We start from the raw sequence: 19,280 nt of genomic DNA, 5'->3' as shown, positions 1-19,280 counted from the left end.
CGCTTCCCGGTGGTTATAGCCCCCTTTGTTACTAGCATCATACTCTCCGATCACCTTCTGCCTTACCTGCCACCTTCCTCTGTCTTCACCCCCCCACGCACCATGTTCTTTACCTCTCTTTTCTATAAAAAAAATAATAATAAAAAATAATAAAGAAAAAAAAAAAGAGGAACAATTCAGAGAGCCTCAACATCCCCCATGTTCCGGAGGCCACAGCAGCAGGATGCAGGTCAGCCGTGGAGTTGAGAGTTCATTAACACTGAAAACTGGAAAGAGGGTCTTCAACACCACTAGCGTCAGCAAATGTGGGGCAGAGATCCCACCAACACTCTTTTATTGAATTAACAAGTATTGAACACCTTTTACATACTAGGTACTAGCTTAGCTATGTACTGGAGATGCTAGATTCTCAGACTAAAAGGAACTGATAATCTTTTAGGGGAGAAGGCAAATAAATCTTAGACATAATGAAAAGCAATGTACAGGGTGTGATCACAGCATAATGATGGAATTGGTCAACCTGGAGGTGACACCTGAGTCTAGAGCTGGGCAGGATGGAGGCAGAGTTACAGAGAGAATAACACATGTAGAAGCCGTTGAGCATGAAACCGAATAGTGCATTCTGGGAATTATGATTATTTTAGCAGGAGTAGAGCATAGAATACAAAAGAGAGCAAGGACAAATGTGAGGAAAGTGGCAAGAGCAAAACTATGGATGTCTTTGAATGGCATGCTCAAAAGGTTGGGCTTTGTCCTGTAGCCACCAAAATAAAGCAGTGGATTTACATTAGATTTACATTTTAGAAAGATTACTTTGGTGATGGCATGGGGAAGGGGAGTGAGAAACTAGGAGGCAGCAGGGAAGCTATTATAATGGTCTACAACAGAGATGAAGCTGGCCTGAGCTGGGTCAGGACCAAGGGGATGAAGAGAAGGGGCTGGACATGAGAGAGAGTAAGACACAGGCCTGATAGACTCCATCGCCTGTTGGATGTGTAATGGAAGGAGGAGGAGACCAGAAGTCCTAAAGTTCCGGTGGTAATAGTTGGATATAGGTGTCATTAACTGGGGTAGGGATTGTAAGAGGAAATGCTGGTACTTATTTAAAGTTAAGAGGTCCTTTTTCTTTCTGCCCTCTTTTCCTTTCCTTCTCTCTTCCTGCCTTCCCATCCCTTCCTGTTCTGCCTTTCTTCTTCCTTTCCATTTATTTATTTAGTTCATTTAGTAAAACTGTATTGTCCTCAGTGTATCCCAGGTGTAAGTCCAACCACTGTCCTAAACCCATTGTGAACCAGGCTGGTTCCATATATCTTCAGCCATGAAGGAAGAAGAACATAATTTTTATAGCCACAATGCCAGGTGTCTGTGATCAGGACCCAGCTAGGCAAGCATGGGACACAACTACTTAGGTTCTTTCAACTGGTTTTGCATAATGTGTTTTTCTATCGGAACACCACTAACAAGCCATTTTCTTTATAGGTAGTGCCATTATTTCTGTTATGTTTCTGAAAGAAAATTTGAGAGCCTCAGACTTACTAGGTAAGTATTGATTAAATTCATATGAGTAATCATTGTTTGATTCGCTCTCTAAAAAAAAATGCACATTAACTGCTGAGAACAAATTACTGAAATGGTTGTAATCTCATTTAGAGGTGAGCATTATTCTGTTTTGGAGCTGTCATCAGCTCCTTCACATTTAATAGTTCATTTTCATTTTGACCACTGCCCATGCATGCTATTGGCCACACCAAATTATTATTTTACAATATTATTTTTATGAATGTTATGAAAGTTTTATGAGCCTAATAAAATTCAATGAAAACATCTGTTCACATGTGAACATAGACTATTCCACTTCAAAGGACATATTTGTTAGATTGTCACATGAAAATAATACATAAAAATGAAAACCACAAAAGAAAAATTAGATGCATCAGCTAACTACCTAATATGTATTTAGCTCTTTCCAAAAGTAACACAGAAATTTCCCCTTCAAACTTTTATTTGAAAATGCAGCATTAGTGGTAAATAGCAGTAGCCTTGCTGTTTCTAAGAAAGGATGGTGGCAAAGCCACCATTTATTGATTGTATTTTCTATAATCTTGTTGGAAATGTCAGTGGTGTAAAGAATTATGAAGATTCATATTTTCTTTCTCAACAAAACTCTGTTTGAATTGCTGCTGACATATGATAATGAATACAGATACTTTAGGCAGTTTAAATAAAACATTGCTTACTCTCCTCCAGGGAGATCATATTTTTTTAAAAATTTGAGCTCTAAATGTGACACCAGTGTTGGTATGTTGAGCATTTGTTTTCCCTGATCATGTTTCTCTTGAGCCAAGTGTTTTAAAAGTATTTTCTCTTTTTCTTTTCCTCCTTGGATTGATTCTGCTAGTAAAGTATTTAGTCAACATTGTCAAATTTTTCACGGTTAAAATGTTTTTTTCCAAATGCTTGTGTATGTGAATTGTATCTCTTCAAATACATTATTTTTCTACACCCTTTTTTATGTATTGTGGTTAATGGAATCATTTGGGGCAGTTGTATGGAATAAAAAATTTAAATGGCCAATCCTTGAGTTTTTATGAATTAAAAAATTATGTCCTACATTATCTGTCTCATTTATCAGATGTCTTAAGGAAACTTTAATCAACCACTAACTCAAAGAAATGTCATCTTTTGTAGTTAATTGTTGATTCCAATATAATCTAAGGTATTAAGTGATACAATACAGATGGATATAAAGGAGATATTTGCTAGTTGTTTTGAATGTTAGTAATAAAAAATGATAATTTACAGTTGATGACAAATATAAAATATATAGAAAGAGAAGTTTTTTAAAGGTAGAAAAGAATATGTTTCATAATGCCATGAGCATTTAATTTAGAATGGGGGGTTTTCAACCTTGGCACTGTGGACATTTTGAGCCAGATAATTCTTTATTGTAGGGGGCTATCCTGGGCATTATATACATTAGTAACATATCTAGTAGATGCCAGTGGCATCCTCTGTCCCATTTATGATAACCCAAAATATCTAAAGATGTTGTGAAATGTCCCCTGGGAGGAAAAATTGCCCCTGATTTAGAACCACTGGTTTAGAAAAAGAGGGATTGCTCTACCTGGAAGATTGGAGAGAACTTTTCAGAGCAGAGGTAGCATTTGAATCAATTCTGAAGGCTGGATTGAATTTAAACATCCAAGTATTTGGAGGCAGGCATTCAGAGGGAATAGCATAAGCAGTGTTATAAAGATGGAAAAGTAAGTTTACAGAGATGGAAAAGTAAGGTAAGTTTCTATTTCATACCATACTACAAACTGCTGCCTATAAGAATTAGGGAAAAATAAATGAAAATCATAACTATGAGAAAGAGAAATAGAAATATCAATATGTATAGATGACTTGATATTTATATACTTAGAAAACCCAACAAAGTTAAACACTACCAGAAGCAACAAATTAGCTCAACATTAAAGGATATAACTTAACTTACTCTCATGGGTGCAAATTTAGTTCTGCCATCAACTAGTGGCCAACCTAATATTATTTGACTTCTCTAAACCTCAGTTTGCTGTCAAATATGTAAGACGATTTTGAGGATGATATTGGATAATTTATATAAAAGCACTTTGAGAATGTATAGCCCTATCAATATAATTCTCACTGTTTATACGTCTTAATTTCCAAGTGTTAATACTAAGATGTAATAGGGATATGAAACATGTACATACACACACTTCCCCTCTAATAAAAGCAGTCGTTTGTAAAAGATTTGGGTAAAAAGAAAAACTTTGGCAATATCTTAATGGCCTTTTAAAAAATTTATTTTCTTCATGAGCTAAGTAAGAGTAGAATAAAGTTCAGAGGAATAGGCCCATTACAGCAATTTTTAAAATTATCAATTCTTTAGTTTTAATAAGAGCTAACATTTATTGAATAATAATAGCTAACATTTATTCTTGCCATGGATTGTCTCATTTAAATGTAGGACAACCCATTTACAGAAGCAAAGTCTGATGCTTAGAGAGATGAAATAACTTGCCTAAGGTCATATAACTAGTACATAGTGAGGTATACTAACAAGAGCATCCTGATAAAGCATAAAAGTTGAGGGTAAGTCCCTAGTGTCAGAGAGCTATGTGACCTTTGCAAAGTTACTTAATCTCTTTAAGCCACAATTTCCTAGTCTTTAAAATGAAGATAATGTTACCACTACGGGATTAAATGAGTTCGTGTATGTAAAGCTCTTAGAACAGGACCTGTCACATAAAAATGCTCAATAACATTAGCTGTTATTTTTACTACTACCACTACATTCCCTTCTATCACTACACTGCTAGTTAATCCAAGAAATGTTAATTAGGATTTTTTATGAATTTTGATAATCTAGTAACATTTTCCATAAGTCTGGTTGGAGTTTTTGCCTTCATAATTTATTGCTTTGTGACTAAGGCTATATGTAACTGATAAGTCACATTTGTTTCAAATTATAGTTAAAGGTGATCAATTCTTGGCTTCAATCTAGTGTCAAAAGAATGAAAAAGGATTTAGTCACCTATTGCATACCAGTGCTTCTAAGGAGCAATATCTTAAGAGTATCATTATCTGATACATGAAAAACCATTTTCCTTAAGCAAACTCTGGGAAGGACTTATCCCCAACCTCGCTCAGTAATATGTTAGGTCAAATGCATTTTCTTTGTGCTTTTGTTGCCTTGAGAAAGTTTGGCTCTTTTTGTTAAAGCTAAAAATGCATGAATTAAAACCAGAGAAAGAGTAATCAATGTGTTTTTTTTTTTTTTGAGGTTCGTATATGAGCATGCTAAAAATTAAGTTGTCAAAATGTGCAAAGAAAAATCATTTATTTTTCCCTGCTTCAAGCAAATGAAAGCTTGTTTTCCATGATGGAACAAATGAAGACTTGGGGTCCATGTGGAAACAAGCTGAACTAATTCATTGCCAAATTTTGTTCTTTGGCTATGAAGCTTTTCACCACTAGCCTGAAAAAATGACCTCACAAAAGCTGTGTCTGAAAGGAATAGCCAATTACTATTAAGTCAATGACAGGTTTTGGACTGTGCTCTGATTCTTAGTGGATTAATAATTTTAAATAATTTTAGTGATTATTTTTTCCTTTAAAAAATTACCAAATTTTCCTCTCCTTAAATCAGCCAAAAGCATAGCATGTTCCTCTCTCATCTCCCTTAGTCATCAAAAGTGCTGAATCTAATAGTCTGTGAGATGCTGGTTGTTTTAAGCCCAGATAATGTCAACATAAAAATAAAAATTATACTCAATTCATCAGCACTTCGCAGAGAACAGTTAGTTGATTAATTCAAACCACCTAGAAATATTTTCCCTAGATCAAATGCCAAGAAATTAATAGTGAGGTGAAGACCATCTTTTTCCTTCTTCTCCCACATCAGAGGTCAAATTGGTTTGGGGCCAGTATCTAGAATACAAATCTAGCCCAACAAACCATCGTTTCTGGTTGAGAGGATAGATTGGCCACTGGTTTCAGAGCTGTTTCATGAAGGTAAGACTTCCTAATGAGAGGTCCAGGACTGTTTTGATTCACAGATTAGTGAGACTTTCCAAGCCAGCAGTACTCCTTCAAAGATTAGCCACCAGAAACCTGAAAAAGCTGGAGAGAGTGTACTGATTAGAGGGGATCCCAAGTGGTTTTATATTAATTTGTTTGTTCTGTGACCCCTAGTGTCCCATAAAAGCAATAGCTAACTGCCTCTCAGTCAGCACACACACACACCTGTCAATAAAACAAAAAGTTGATTCTTTGAGAAAATCAATAAAATTGATGGGCCACTAGAAAGACTACAAAGTAAAAAAGAGAAAGGATGCAAATAAACAAAATTAGAAATGAGAAGGGGTGCATTACCACAGACCCTAAGGAAATAAAAGAAATTATAAAAGGACACTATTAGCAACTATACACCAACAAACTAGACAACTTGGATGAAATGGACAAATTCCTGAACACACACGAACAAGTTACACTGACTCAGGAAGAAGTAAAAGATCTCAGCAAACCAATCACAAATGAAGAGATTCAACCAGTCATCAAAAATCTTCCTACAAAGAAAAGCCCAGGGCCAGATGGCTTTACAGGGAAATTTTATCAAACATTCCAAAAAGAAGTAACACCAATCCTGTTCAAACTTTTCCAAAAAATTGATGAAAAAGGAACTCTACCTAACTCATTTTATGAAGCTAATATCATTTTAATACCAAAACCAGGTAAAGATGCTATAAGAAAGGAAAACTACAGGCCAGTCTCCCTAATGAACATACATGCAAAAATTCTCAATGCCCAATGAATGCAGGTGACTGAAGGATGCACTGATGGAGAAGCAGATTGATGAGCAATGGTGTATACTTATGAAGGAAGGTTGTGCTGCTACAAAAAGAAACAATGTCGTGAGGCACGCAACGATGTGAATGAACATGTGAAACACTTGGTGAGACAAAAGTCAGGAACAAAAAAACAACAATGGAATGGTCACCTTTAGAAAATACTAATAAGAAAACAGAGGCCTAGATTGAAAACTTTTCGAGCAGTTGCATTAAGTCTGGAGTGATGATTGAGAGGCTGTTTTGTATTTATAACCTAATATTTAGAGATAAGAACAAAGCTGAACAGGTTGGGGTCAAATTAATTTAGAACATAGGGGTAAGGAATACAATGTCTATATTTTAGAACCACACATACTCTTTGAGACCAATGGAAGAAAGGTTTATTTTGATCTGGAACTGAAATTTTCTGTAGTGCATAATCTAATTCAACGTATCTGTATAGTTCATTTGAACAACTGAAACATAGGAAGCACAGAATAAGAAAGTGGTCCTTTAATCCTGTTTAGATTATTGTAATGCCTGGAAACATCCTAGAGTATATTAAGCAGATAATCAGAAAGTATTGGCAAAGTCCCCTGAGGGATGGGAGAAAGACTATGGAGCTATTAAACCTTGCCATCCGGGAACCCCCTGATACTGTGTCAAAACTTAGGGACACCCAAATCAGTAGGCCATGCCCTCGATCATGAGGCTTACGCTTGTGAAGCTTATATAGGTAGCATAGAATCTTCCTGTCATAACCTGCCAACCTCTAACCAAAACCATTCCAGCCAATCCTAAAGGACACCTAGGGCAATATGTAAGATTCCACAAGGGTTCCATGCACTAGAGTAACTTTCCAGAAACCCACAACCTCCAGATGGATCCCTGGTCCAGATAAGTCCTCAAACCTAGCCCAGCCTCTCCAGAGCATCAGATAGTTCCATCTCCCTACTTCATATTAGAGACAGATCCTTCCAATATCAAAAATTTAGAATTGCCATAGTCCAAACAACCCCAAGAGAGGTATGAAAAGATCCAAGTTGATGGTGGAATTATACATGGAAAATAGGACTTAACAAATGAAAATGAATGCTGAATCATTGAATTGATCTCTTTTAGTCTCCAGTATTTTAGAGGAGCTAGAAGTAAAAACCTAAAATTGTGAAATTGTAACCCACATCAAAGTCTGAAATATGTTCTACAACTAATTGTGGTGCTGCAGTTTGAAATTTATAGCTTTTTTGTATATATATTATTGTTCACAATAAAAAAAACAAGGAAAAAAAGTCGACTGTAATGATAAAAAGGTATTTAAGCCCTCTAGCCTCCTATATTCTGAAGGAGCTAGAAGGAAAAATATGAGAGATTGTATGGTAGCCCATGACAAACTCTGGGATCTATCCTGTAACCACTTTTTGAAGAGTGCTTTGAAAACTATTGCTTTTTAATTTCTTTGCTTTGTATATATGTTATACTATGCAATAAAAAAAGTTTAAAAAAATAGACACAAATAAAACTCTGAAAATAGTAAATTATCTATTGAGTCAGTAAAAAAAAAACAAACAAAAACCTTGCATCTGATGCTCCTTTTATGCAGAGTACGGACAGATGTGTAAAAAAAAATATGGACAAAAAAATGAATAAAAAATAGGGGGGATAAAGGGTAAAATAAATTAGGTAGCTTGCCATTCTAATGGTCAGTGAGAGGGTGGAATAAGGAGTATGGGATATATGAGTTTTTTCTTTTTTCTTTTTATTTCTTTTTCTGACACGATACAAATATTCTAAAAATAATCTTGGTAATGAATACACAACTATGTGATGATACTGAGCCACTGATTGAACACTGTGTATTGATTGTATGGGTGTGAAGATTTATCAGTAAAAATATTTTTTTAAAAAAGAACTAGCAGCAGTAGTTAATTTTGAGGAGGGAAACTAGTGAGTGGTAAGGGCATAAAGGAGATAACTTTTCACTGACTAACCTTGTTTATCTTTTGAAGTTTTTTACCGTATACATGTATTACCTATTCAAAACCAAATCAAACAAAAGAGAGCTAATTGGTACTAGCTGTAATAAGGTAAGATAAAGAAATAATGGTAGAGAAACTCATTGTAAATAAAGAATTTGGGCTCCACAAAAGAAATAGTTGGAAGTCTCTGATACTTTCTAAATTGTATTAAATGCATTTATGCCACTTTCACCATACCAAGTTTAGGAGACTGTTTAAAATAAATCCTTTCCTCTGAAGAACCTAATTTCGAACATTTGTTTTATAAGATCTTTTTTTTTTCCCTGAAGAAAGGATATAACTGGCCAATAATTTTCCCTAGGTTCTTATATATAGTTTTATTATTTTGTTTTTATTACAATGCTTAATAATTTATATTGTTTTTCATTTTAAAAGTTCTCATTAGAAATAGCTTTTAAAATTGTGTATATAATTCCTGTCTTCAAAAGATATTAGAGAATAATTTGCTACTGTAGAGGAAACTTATTTTGTTGCTACTACAATACCCTGGATAGCTGTTGTCTAGTTTATATGAAAACTCAAATCCTGTTTGCTCTCAGAAACTAGAATTCAAAAACACAAATCATTTGGTTTAGAGGAACAGGAAATTAGTACCTTCAAATCGTGAGAGTACATGTATACAGTATTTTGCAGTCAAAGATGGTTGTAAATTATATACATGACAGTACTGACCTCAGTGATGAAACAAATTGAATTATAGTTTCAAGTGTGCTATCTCTAAAATGCTATGTAGCTGCTAATTATATATATTCTTTTCTATTCTTTTTTTCTATTTCTTTTTCTTTTTTATTTTTGTATTGCTAATTATATATTACAAAGCAGTTTTCGATGTTATTTGGAAGGACAAGTCATTCCTTAACCCTTCCTCGCTGCACCCTTCCCATACACAATCCCTTCCTCCATTTTAAGTAATGGTAAAATGGTGACAGTGACACATTCCTTGCATAGATTTAAAATGAAGATGACAGAATTCATCTGTAACAACAGAAAAATCAGAATTTGTGTCCCACCCCATCTATTCCTTGGCCCTTATCACCTTTTAAAAGTAATGCCTTCAAGTGAATGTGTGATGCTATCTAGGGATGATTTGATTAATCATATTTTAATATGGAGGGACCATCAACTTGGCACTTTTACAAGTAATGCTCAGTCTATAGGCAATGTTTGCATCAACCAAAAGGCTTATGTGTCCTTTTTCAATTTGGTTTTTCTGTTTTCTTTTATTTAAAGGTACAGCATTGGCACTTGCAGGAACTTATTTGTTAGTCAACTTTGCTCCAAATATAACTCAGGCTATCTCAGCAAGAACAGTGCAGTATTACTTTGTTGGCTGGCAATTCCTGGTCTACATGGTAAGAATTCTAAGTATTTTATTTTCCTTGAAGCTGTATTTTCCAGACTACTGGTATATACAGTTGTTACAGGACTAATATAACCTTTTCTTCTCAGCACTAATATCATTAAAATGTAAATATATTTGACCACTACCAAAAATATTTCAAATATTAAGTTAGTAATAGAAGCACCCCACCCCCACCCCCCATTTCCCAGGTATCCTTTTCTTGGAGGTAACCTGTCCCTGGTACAGTTTCTGCAATGTTTAATCTGGCAAATCCTAGAGCATGGTATTTTAGGATGACTCAAGGTAAAGTAAACATAAAACCTCCTCCAAGGTCAAGGAGAAATACCTGAGGACACCTTTTGCTTCATGAGTTTGATTCCGGGTAGATATTCTTTTTTAAAAAAAAAAGTATTCATTGAGACTGATGCAATAGATTGTCTGGGAAGGAGCAGATAGCAGTAAGACAATACTGAGAGATGTGAAAAAGTATGAGATGAGGTTATCTAGAAATTTGAAGACCCAAATTGGGATATCTTACTTGATGCAGTGGTTATATCTGATGGTTATAAAGAGAAAGCATGATTGAAATGGTTAAAATGTAACTTGTTATGATCAGAAGATGAGAATACCCTAGGATGGCCATGTAGTAAGAAGAAAACTGGAGTAGGTCAAATGAGCATTTAACCAAGAACTATACTGATAAAATAATCATAAATTCCATAAAAAGAATCAAAATGCACAGAATCATAGATTAGAAGTGTGCTCAAAAAATTTACAGTCCACTAAAGTAAATGAAATAGTATGATACTACTTTATACATCTATTATTTGAAAATGTGGATTGGCATTTGCAGGATCATGTTTATTGGCAAGCTTTATTCTAAATATAAGTTGAGATGTATAGGAACTGTACAGTAACCTATATGTAATGGACAGTTCCTAATCTATGTGACAGTAAATCTATGTATCGTACCACCTCTGGGCGGAGGGGCGGGGTGTTAGATGGCAGCATAGTGAGGTGTGAAATTTGTTCATCCTCCAAGACAGCTAGTAAATAGCCAGGAACAGTACAGAACAACTCTTGGGGAGACAACAGTGACAAGACACGCAGAGTACCCCAGACTGGAATAGTTGGAACAGCTGAGATCCCACACAGAGCTGTAAGTCTCCCAAGCCATGGAGACCAGCGCCCCTCCTCCACAGGCACAGCAGGCTGGTTACCCGAGGGGAAAAGAAACAGACACTACTAGGTGCAAGGAAGGTAGCTCAACCAAGCTCCAATTGCAGAATTAATTAGCAAATTCAGACTGCTGAAAACAGGCTGAGAGCACAGATAAAGCTGGAGAAAGCACTAAGGGAACTGGGAGTTTTCCCCCTACAGAGAAGATAGGGGCTGATGGGAAAAAAATGAAAACAAAAACAGAGGCTTTTGGACTTGGGCAACACAAAATAGTGGAAAAGTGCTGGGCACCAAGAAAAGGGAGCAAATAGAGCTTGGGGAAACATAGAGCAATGAACCAACTCCAGCTTTTGATTGGAAAACCCAGAAAACTGGGGTCCGGCTCTGAAGAGGGGTCCGGCTCTGAATAGGCTTTCTCTCTCTCTTTCTCTCTCTCTCTCTCTCTCTCTCTCTCTCTCTTAAACTTCTTAACAGCTCATTAGATACAACTGTGAGCATTCTCAGGCTTCAGCACTGCCCCCAGACAAGGGTTGAATTAAGGCATGCCACCTCAACTGGTTAGGTAAATGGGGATAATTCTCTAAAGGGGTGTATCTTCCCCAGGAAGAGGGGGGTGGGGCTCAGCTCAAGTGATGGCCCTCCTTCAGGGAATTCAGGGCCCAGGGGCTGGAAAACAGAAGCAACCTAACCCTGCCTGCTACCTCACCCTCTGACTCAACCACACCACTGGCAGGGAGAGGCTGCTGAGAATTAAAGGGACCCATCACTTTACACTGGTGGTAAGCTGTGGGCTAATAGCCTTTCATGCTGGGCAGGATAGGAAATGCACAGAGTATAGAGGCTTCATAGGAAAGTCTGACAACCTGTTGGGTCTGACTCTCAGGGTAACCTGGTACTGGTTACACTCTCCTTCTGAGAAATGGGCCTGTCTTGTCTGGGAAAATCTGACTGGGGTCAATCATATCTAAGGACACCTTCCTCAAGAAAAGGTGCCATATAGACAGGGCAAGAAACAGAAAAATAGGAGCTAAAAAATTCTGATTGGTTAAGCACAAGTTATGCTAGAGGTCTAGAATAAGTTGAACGGAACACCAAAGAACAAATAGAGAACCAAGCCAACTGACAAGAAAACACTAGGTAAAAGAGTAAAAATGACCTCCAGAATAAACTAATTAAGGAAATCAAATGCCTAGATTCCAGCAAAAAATAATGAGTCATACTAGGAAAAAATCAATGATACGGCCCAAAGGAACAAATCTACATTTCAAATGAGATACAGGAGTTGAAATAACTAATTAAGGATGTTTGAACAGACATGCAAAATCACATCAAAAATCAGATCAACAAGTTGATGGAAGATATGACAAAAGAGATGAAGAATATAAAGAGGACATTATATAAACATAAAGAAGAACTCTAAAGTTTGAAAAAAAACAAATGGCAGAATTTATGGGAATGAAAGGCATAATAGAAGAGATGAAGAAAAACAATGGAGACCTACAACAGCAGATTTGAAGAAACAAAAGAAAGGGTCTGCTTCTCTAGATCTATCTACAGAATATATTTGGAACAGATAGGGGAAAAGAATGGAAAAATATGAGCAGGGTCTCAGAGAATTGAATGACAATATATGAAGCACATGAATATATATGTGTAATGGGTGTCCGAGAAGGAGAAGAGAAAGAAAAAGGGACAGAACGACTAATGAAGGAAATAATCACTGAAAATTTCAAATCTCTTATGAAAGATTTAAAATTACAGATCCAAGAAGTGCAGCATACCCTCAACAGAATAGATCAAAATAGATCTAGTCTAGGACACAAAACTAATCAGATTGTCACATATCAAAGACAAAGAGAGAATTCTGAAAGCAGCAAAAAATAAGCAATCCATCACACACAAGGGAAGCTCGATAAGACTGTGTGTGGATTTCTCAGCAGAAGCCATGAAGGTGAAAAGGCAGTGGTATGATATATTTAAGATGCTGAGAGAGAAAAACTGCCAACCAAGAATTCTATACCCAGGTGGTGTGATGGTGGCTCAGTGGCAGAATTCTCACTTGCCATGCTGGAGACTGGGGTTGATTCCAGTTGCCTGCCTGTGCAAAATAATAATAATAATAATAATAACAATAATAATAATAATAATTCTATACCCTGCAAAACTGCCCTTCAAAAACCAGGGGGAGATTAAAATATTTTCAGACAGTCACTGAGAAAGTTTGTGACTAAAAGACTAGCACTACAAGAAATACTAAAGTGAGCACTATAGGCAGATAGAAAAAGACAGGAGTGAGAGGTCTAGAGAAGAGTGTAGAAATGAAGACTATCAGTAAAGGTAAAAAGAGAAAAACAATAAGGTGTGACATATAGATTCCAAAAGACAAAATGGAGAAGAAAGAACTGCCTTTACAGTAATAATATTAAGTGCTAATGGATTAAACTCCCCAATCAAAAGACATAGACTGGCAGAGTGGATTTAAAAACAGGACCTATCTATATATAAGAGACTCCATTTTAGACCCAAGGACAAAAACAGATTGAAAGTGAAAGTTTGGAAAGAGATATTTCACACAAACAACAACTATAAAAGAGCAGGGAAAGCTATACGAATATCTAACAAATTAGACTTCAAATTTAAAACAATTAAAAGAGATGAAGAAGGACACTGTATTAATAAAAGGAGCAATTCATCAAGAATACATAACAATCATAAATATTTATGTACCAAGCCAGAGTGCCCCAAAATACATGAGGCAAACACTAACAACATTGAAGGGAGAAGTAGACACCTCTAAATAATAGTTAGAGACCTCAATTTACCACTCTCATCAATGGATAGAACATTTAGACAGAGGATCAATAAGGAAACATATTTTGAATAATATGTCTTACCATCTCTGATAATTTCTGATATGTAGTCCCGACCACTGGAATACAGATATTTACAGGTCTTTTTTCTTCATAGTCTCCCTCTTTGTATCTTTTCCTAGCCTTATAAATATATTTAGCTTTTACTGGTTCTTGTTTTAGTAATTCTTCCTACATTACATACCTTCTTTCACTCGCTACCAAAAATTTACTTAAATAGTCTCCTTTTGCTACCCCCTCCACCTTCTCATCTCCCATTCACTGGAGTGAATGGGATGACCACTGAAAAGCCAGTGGTCCCAATTCTTCTTCAGTGTTGTGCAGCATTTACCCCATGGCCTATCTTCTTGCCCTTGAACCTCTCTCTTTCTTGGCTTCCTTACTCTGCTCTCCTTGTTTTTCCTCTTCCTCTTGAAAGAGCCCTCACAGGCTCTTGGTGAGCACCTCCTTCTCCTCTGCCCATTCCTCTTATCTCCTTATGCTACATATTCTTCCAGGATCTTCTAGGGTAATCACATTGCCCATGCTCACCATAGTCCCTTATAATGATGTCCTAATCCAGACCTGCATCTCCTTCCCAGGCCTCTCCTTACCCCAGATCTATGTCCTCATCCCAGCCTGGATATCACATAGAGTCCTCAAATTTAACACATCAAAAACTGACCTCAATATCTTCTCCCTCAAACTCCTCTTATATTGTCTGTGTCAGCCTCCCAATTTGGAAATCTGAGTTACACCTGACTGTTCCAACACCCATATCCTGTCTGAATTTTTAAGTCTCTTGAACTTGACCCCCTTCTAAATTCCCATTGCCATTGCATTAATTCAGGCCTTCATCATCTCTTGCTTGACGTATGCTAGCTGCCAGTTAAGGAGTCCATCACCCCTGCTGCCCACCATCAGCACTGCTGCTACAAGAATCTTCCTAAGAAACAAACCTGACCAGTTAAGCCACTGGTCTAGCCACGTAACTCAGTGCCATTGTCTGTCTGCTGTCCCCTCTGCCAACAAAGCCCCCTACCTCCCTTGACTCACACCTCCAACTTCTTACAGCCTTCCTGCAAACTTTCCCTCGTGGACATGGTTCAGATATGACCACTTGTGTGAAGATATTGGTAAGTCAATTGCTTCATTCTCAGAGCTTCCCATAGCCCCAGACACATTATGGGTTTTTTAAATCTTTTTTTCCCCTTGGACACATTATGTTTTAATTATTTATTTACCTGTGTGATTTGTTTCAGTAGATAGTGTACTACTTCAAGATAAGAACTATTATTGATCAATTTATCCATCAATCAGCCAGTCAGTAGTAATGTCCTGCCTATTTAAGAACTTATTTGTGGGTTCACGGGTAGTTCAGTGGTAAAATTCTCACCTGCCAGTTGGGAGACCTAGGTTTGATTCCTGGCCTGTGTACCCTAAAATAAACAAAAAACAAAAGAAAAGCTGTTCCTTATATATCATGGCCCTGACCTTTGTTATCATAGACCTTATTTCTACCTTGTTCCTCTGCCATATCCTACCTCTTCCCCTTACTTCTGCCCTCCATCCTTTAGGATTGAGCTTCCCAACACAGATTAGCTTTCTTCGTATCTGTCATAATTTGTGCCGCTCCTCTGTCCCATTGTATCTTCCAACTTAATCTACCATACCTAGACCTTTAACCATCACTGCTTTTATCAGTCAAAATATAAGCACTAGAAGGAGTTTTAATCTCTGTGATTTACTTTTGTTCTTTATATTCTATTGACTATCTCATGATATCCTAGACTTGAAGTCCTACCAACACATCATTACTCTTTGCCTGCAGGGGAAACAAATTCTTCATCCAGTAAGAAAAGGGTCACAGAGTCTGTGGCCAGAAAATTAATAGCCTGAATTGAATCCTTTGGAGATTAAAGATGCATCAAAACTTACTCCCTATAATACACAGCATTGTTTGATGATGCTGTATCTTATATTGTTTCATCTACAGAGAAAACATTTTAAAAGAACAAAACTACTTTTTATTAAACCTTCTATTTAATAAACCTCATATTCCAAACAAAATACTCTAAAATTAATTGCATCTGACATTTCCCATTCACCGAGATTATAGAGAGGAATTCCTGGGGCAGGAATTTTATATAAATATAAATATATATCTTCACCAGAGTCCTGAGACTCTGCCATAAAATTATATTCAGATATTGAAAGTATATTTGAAAGTAAATGCCACAGAAAAAAAAATGTAAATAATCCTGGGTAATTATAGGATACATAAAATAACCTTTAATAAAATCATATTTGAATAGCACTACTGGCACTGAATTCTAGGGGAGATAGATCTACATTATCTCAGTTTGGAATTTAATCCATTATATGCTTATATCGCCAAAGACTCAAGATGTGATCAATCATATGCTAAGATCTTGAGCTGAAATTTGGTTTAAATCTGTTAACATTCAAGTAACTATTATTTCATCCTTGGATGTGGCAGATTTTGTGCAAACTATGACTGTGAAGAGCATAATTACAGTAATTAAGTCTGCTCTTTGAAGTATCATTCATCTGTATCATACATTTACGTCAAATACAATAACAGCACCTGAACTGCTTTCAGGGCTGATCAAATACCTAATAAAATGAAAAATATTTAAGTCTGACAAATTTCTCATAAGCGGGATTGTAAAACCGTGTTATAGACTCGCTATTTCCATGCACTTGTCTTAAGTGTTTACTTTCCCAGGTGGATGGCTCTTGTACCTTTGTGGAAGCCTCACAGAAATAAGGCCCGGGGGTTATCCTCAGATCTGGATTTCTTTTTGTTGGAAGAGAATTTGAGAAGTCCAGCACGTACAGGCTGGAGAAGAATGAAGGGCCCTTTACCACCCCACCGCCACCCCCACCCCCCACCCCCACTAAAACAGCTTTCCCCAACCTGCATTCCACTACGCGTAGTCCCACCTTGTACTTTCCAAAAGACAAATACAAGTGGGTTTTCAAAGTCAAAATACTTTGGAGAGCTGCTGCATAGCGAGATCTCCTCTGAGAAACTCATCATCTCTATTACAATGTTAAAGGAGAAGGCCTTTAGGAAAGAATTCCGTTTTGTTAATCTGGCAAGCTCCAGGCTTGTGTTTAGTGATACCTATTAATGCCTCACAGTACCAGGGACTGCAGAACCCACTTTAAGAAATGCCCTAAACCTCAGTTACCTCGTGTTCTTTGGCAGGCTTGCTCAGGGCCATTTTGCCCACCCAGATTTTCCAACAGATTATTCAAAGGGAATCTCAGTTGTGAACATAAAATCCTTCACAAAATAAGCTGCATGGTGCTCATTTTCACTCTGCTAGACAAAAAATTAAATCAGCAGAAGCCGGGGCTGAGTCTGTTGTTTGGTGTAATTCAGTACTCCAAAGCTGATTATTAAGTCAGTCATCGTGGTAGTTATTTTAAAAACCTCCACCAAGTGTTAAGAACCTAAAGAGAGAAAACTGTTTATTATCCAGAAGCATAGTAACCTTTCAGATAGTTAGAAACTCCCATTAGGTCACACCTGGCAAATTATTAAATGAACTGGGTCTGTAGAAAAATAACTGAATCTTCGAGAAAACATGGTTCCTCTCATCAAATAACATGGATACCAGTTCTGATGGAGTCCTGTCTTTGGTTGGTTGTTCCCCTCCCCTCATCGGATAGAAATGATAAAGGAAAATTGAGAAGGAGGATCAAGAATAAAAATGCCATTGCATATGACTAATTTAAATTGTATAAAATGTTCTTGAATGTGTGAAATATGCATTTGAATATGCATTTAACATTTAGCATGTTTCAGCTTCTGTACATTGTTCAAGAAGTAAAGCTTTGGAGAAAGAAAGTATAGTACAAGAGGTTGGAAAAGAAAAAAGTTAAGGAAGAGGCAAAACATGGAGCACATCAGAGACATAAAACTCCTGCTGTGTTTGTTATAAAACATCAGTATCTACTGCCTGATGTTCACTTGCTTACTCGTCTGAATGCAAACAGCAATTATAGGTCTGCACCAGGAGATGCTTCCACAGTAGCCAACATGCCCCAGATGCTCAAAGCACACTGAGCCCTGTGCTGGGCTCTCAGGGCATTCTGTCAGCTGCCTGCACAGCAGTCTGAGGCAGAGGGCACTGTTCTCCTTTGCATCCAACAGATGGGGAAACCGAGGCTTAGGGAGATTCAGTAACTTGTCCAAGTTCACATAAATACTAAGTGGCAGGACCAGAATTTGAAACCAGGCAGCGCAGCTTCTGGGGTGCACATTTCAACATACGTCACTAGACTTTTCTCTATGCAGAATTAGAAAAAGCTGATCTCCAAGGACCAAATCATTGTCCAAACTTGGCTTTATAGGGAAACTTTGCAGAGCACATTTCTTTTGGACAAAGAAGGCATATGATGACCATGCTTTGAGGAACTATTTGGCAAGAGCAAATGAGATGAATCTGGTCTCAGATTTTGGTACCTGAAATGGAGTATCTAGTGGGAAAATACTGTGCATTTATTTTGTTACTTCATCCCATGAACTTCCAGTACCTGTTTTACCACTGAAAACAGTCATTAATGCCTTTGAATTTAGTTAGGTTAGAGAACAAGTCCAGAAAACTCAGAATCAATTCAGAAAACTCATCCTTAAGATTCTTTTCCTCTGGAAAACACTTTCAGGTACCAAAATCTGAATTAGTTTTCTATTATTTCCATAACAAATTATCACAAACTTAGTGGCTTAAAACAACACAAGTTTACTATCTTACAGTTTTGTAGGTCACAGGTCCAACACAGGTGTCAGCTGAGCTACAGTTAAGGCGTCAGCAGGGTTGCGTTCCTTGCTAGAAGTTCTAAGAGAGAATTCATTTGCTTGCTTTTTCCAGCTTCTAAAGGCTGCCAGCATTCCTCGGCTGGGGTCTTTCTCACATTGCATCGCTCTGACCACAGACAGGAAGATTATCTCCTTTTAAGGACCCATGTGTTTACCCAGGATACTTTCCCCACCTCAAGGTCCTTATCCCTCATTACATCTGCAAAGCCCCTTTTGTCATGTAAGGTACATATTCCCAAATTCCAAGGATTAGGACATGGACATCTTTGGGGGCAGGGGTGGGGGAGAAGGGGCTTTACTCTTCCTTCCTGAACTGCATCATTAACCTCTCTGTGCCTTCCTTCCTGTTCTAGTTTGCTAGCTGCCAGAATGCAATATACCAGAAATGGAATAGCTTTTAAAAGGGGGAATTTAATGAGTTGTTAGTTTACAGTTCTAAGGCCAAGAAAATGTCCCAATTAAAACAAGTCTATAGAAATGTCCAATCTAAGGCATCCATCCAGGGAAAGATACCTTGGTTCAAGAAGGCCGATGAAGTTCAGGGTTTCTCTCTCAAGTGAGAAGGCACATGGCGAACACAGTCAAGGCTTCTCTCTCATCTGGAAGGGGACATGGTGAACACGGTGTCATCTCTAGCTTCTCCAGGCTTCCTATTTCATGAAGCTCCCC

General features: G+C 37.2%; 1 protein-coding gene across 2 annotated transcripts in view; it reads left to right on the top strand.

Annotated features, from left to right (window-relative positions):
- NIPAL2 (NIPA like domain containing 2) overlaps positions 1 to 19,280 on the top strand; it is a 96,957-nt gene that overhangs the window by 55,254 nt on the left and 22,423 nt on the right. For both annotated transcript variants that reach the window (XM_077167309.1, XM_077167308.1), the window contains exons 4-5: positions 1,480 to 1,539; positions 9,620 to 9,741. In XM_077167309.1, coding sequence (XP_077023424.1) covers positions 1,480 to 1,539; positions 9,620 to 9,741 — 182 coding nt within the window. The remainder of the gene's footprint in view (positions 1 to 1,479; positions 1,540 to 9,619; positions 9,742 to 19,280) is intronic.

Source organism: Tamandua tetradactyla, chromosome 6 (genome assembly GCF_023851605.1).
Source record: "Tamandua tetradactyla isolate mTamTet1 chromosome 6, mTamTet1.pri, whole genome shotgun sequence".
Taxonomy (NCBI): Eukaryota; Metazoa; Chordata; class Mammalia; order Pilosa; family Myrmecophagidae; genus Tamandua; species Tamandua tetradactyla.
This window is presented reverse-complemented; position numbering and strand designations above follow the sequence as displayed.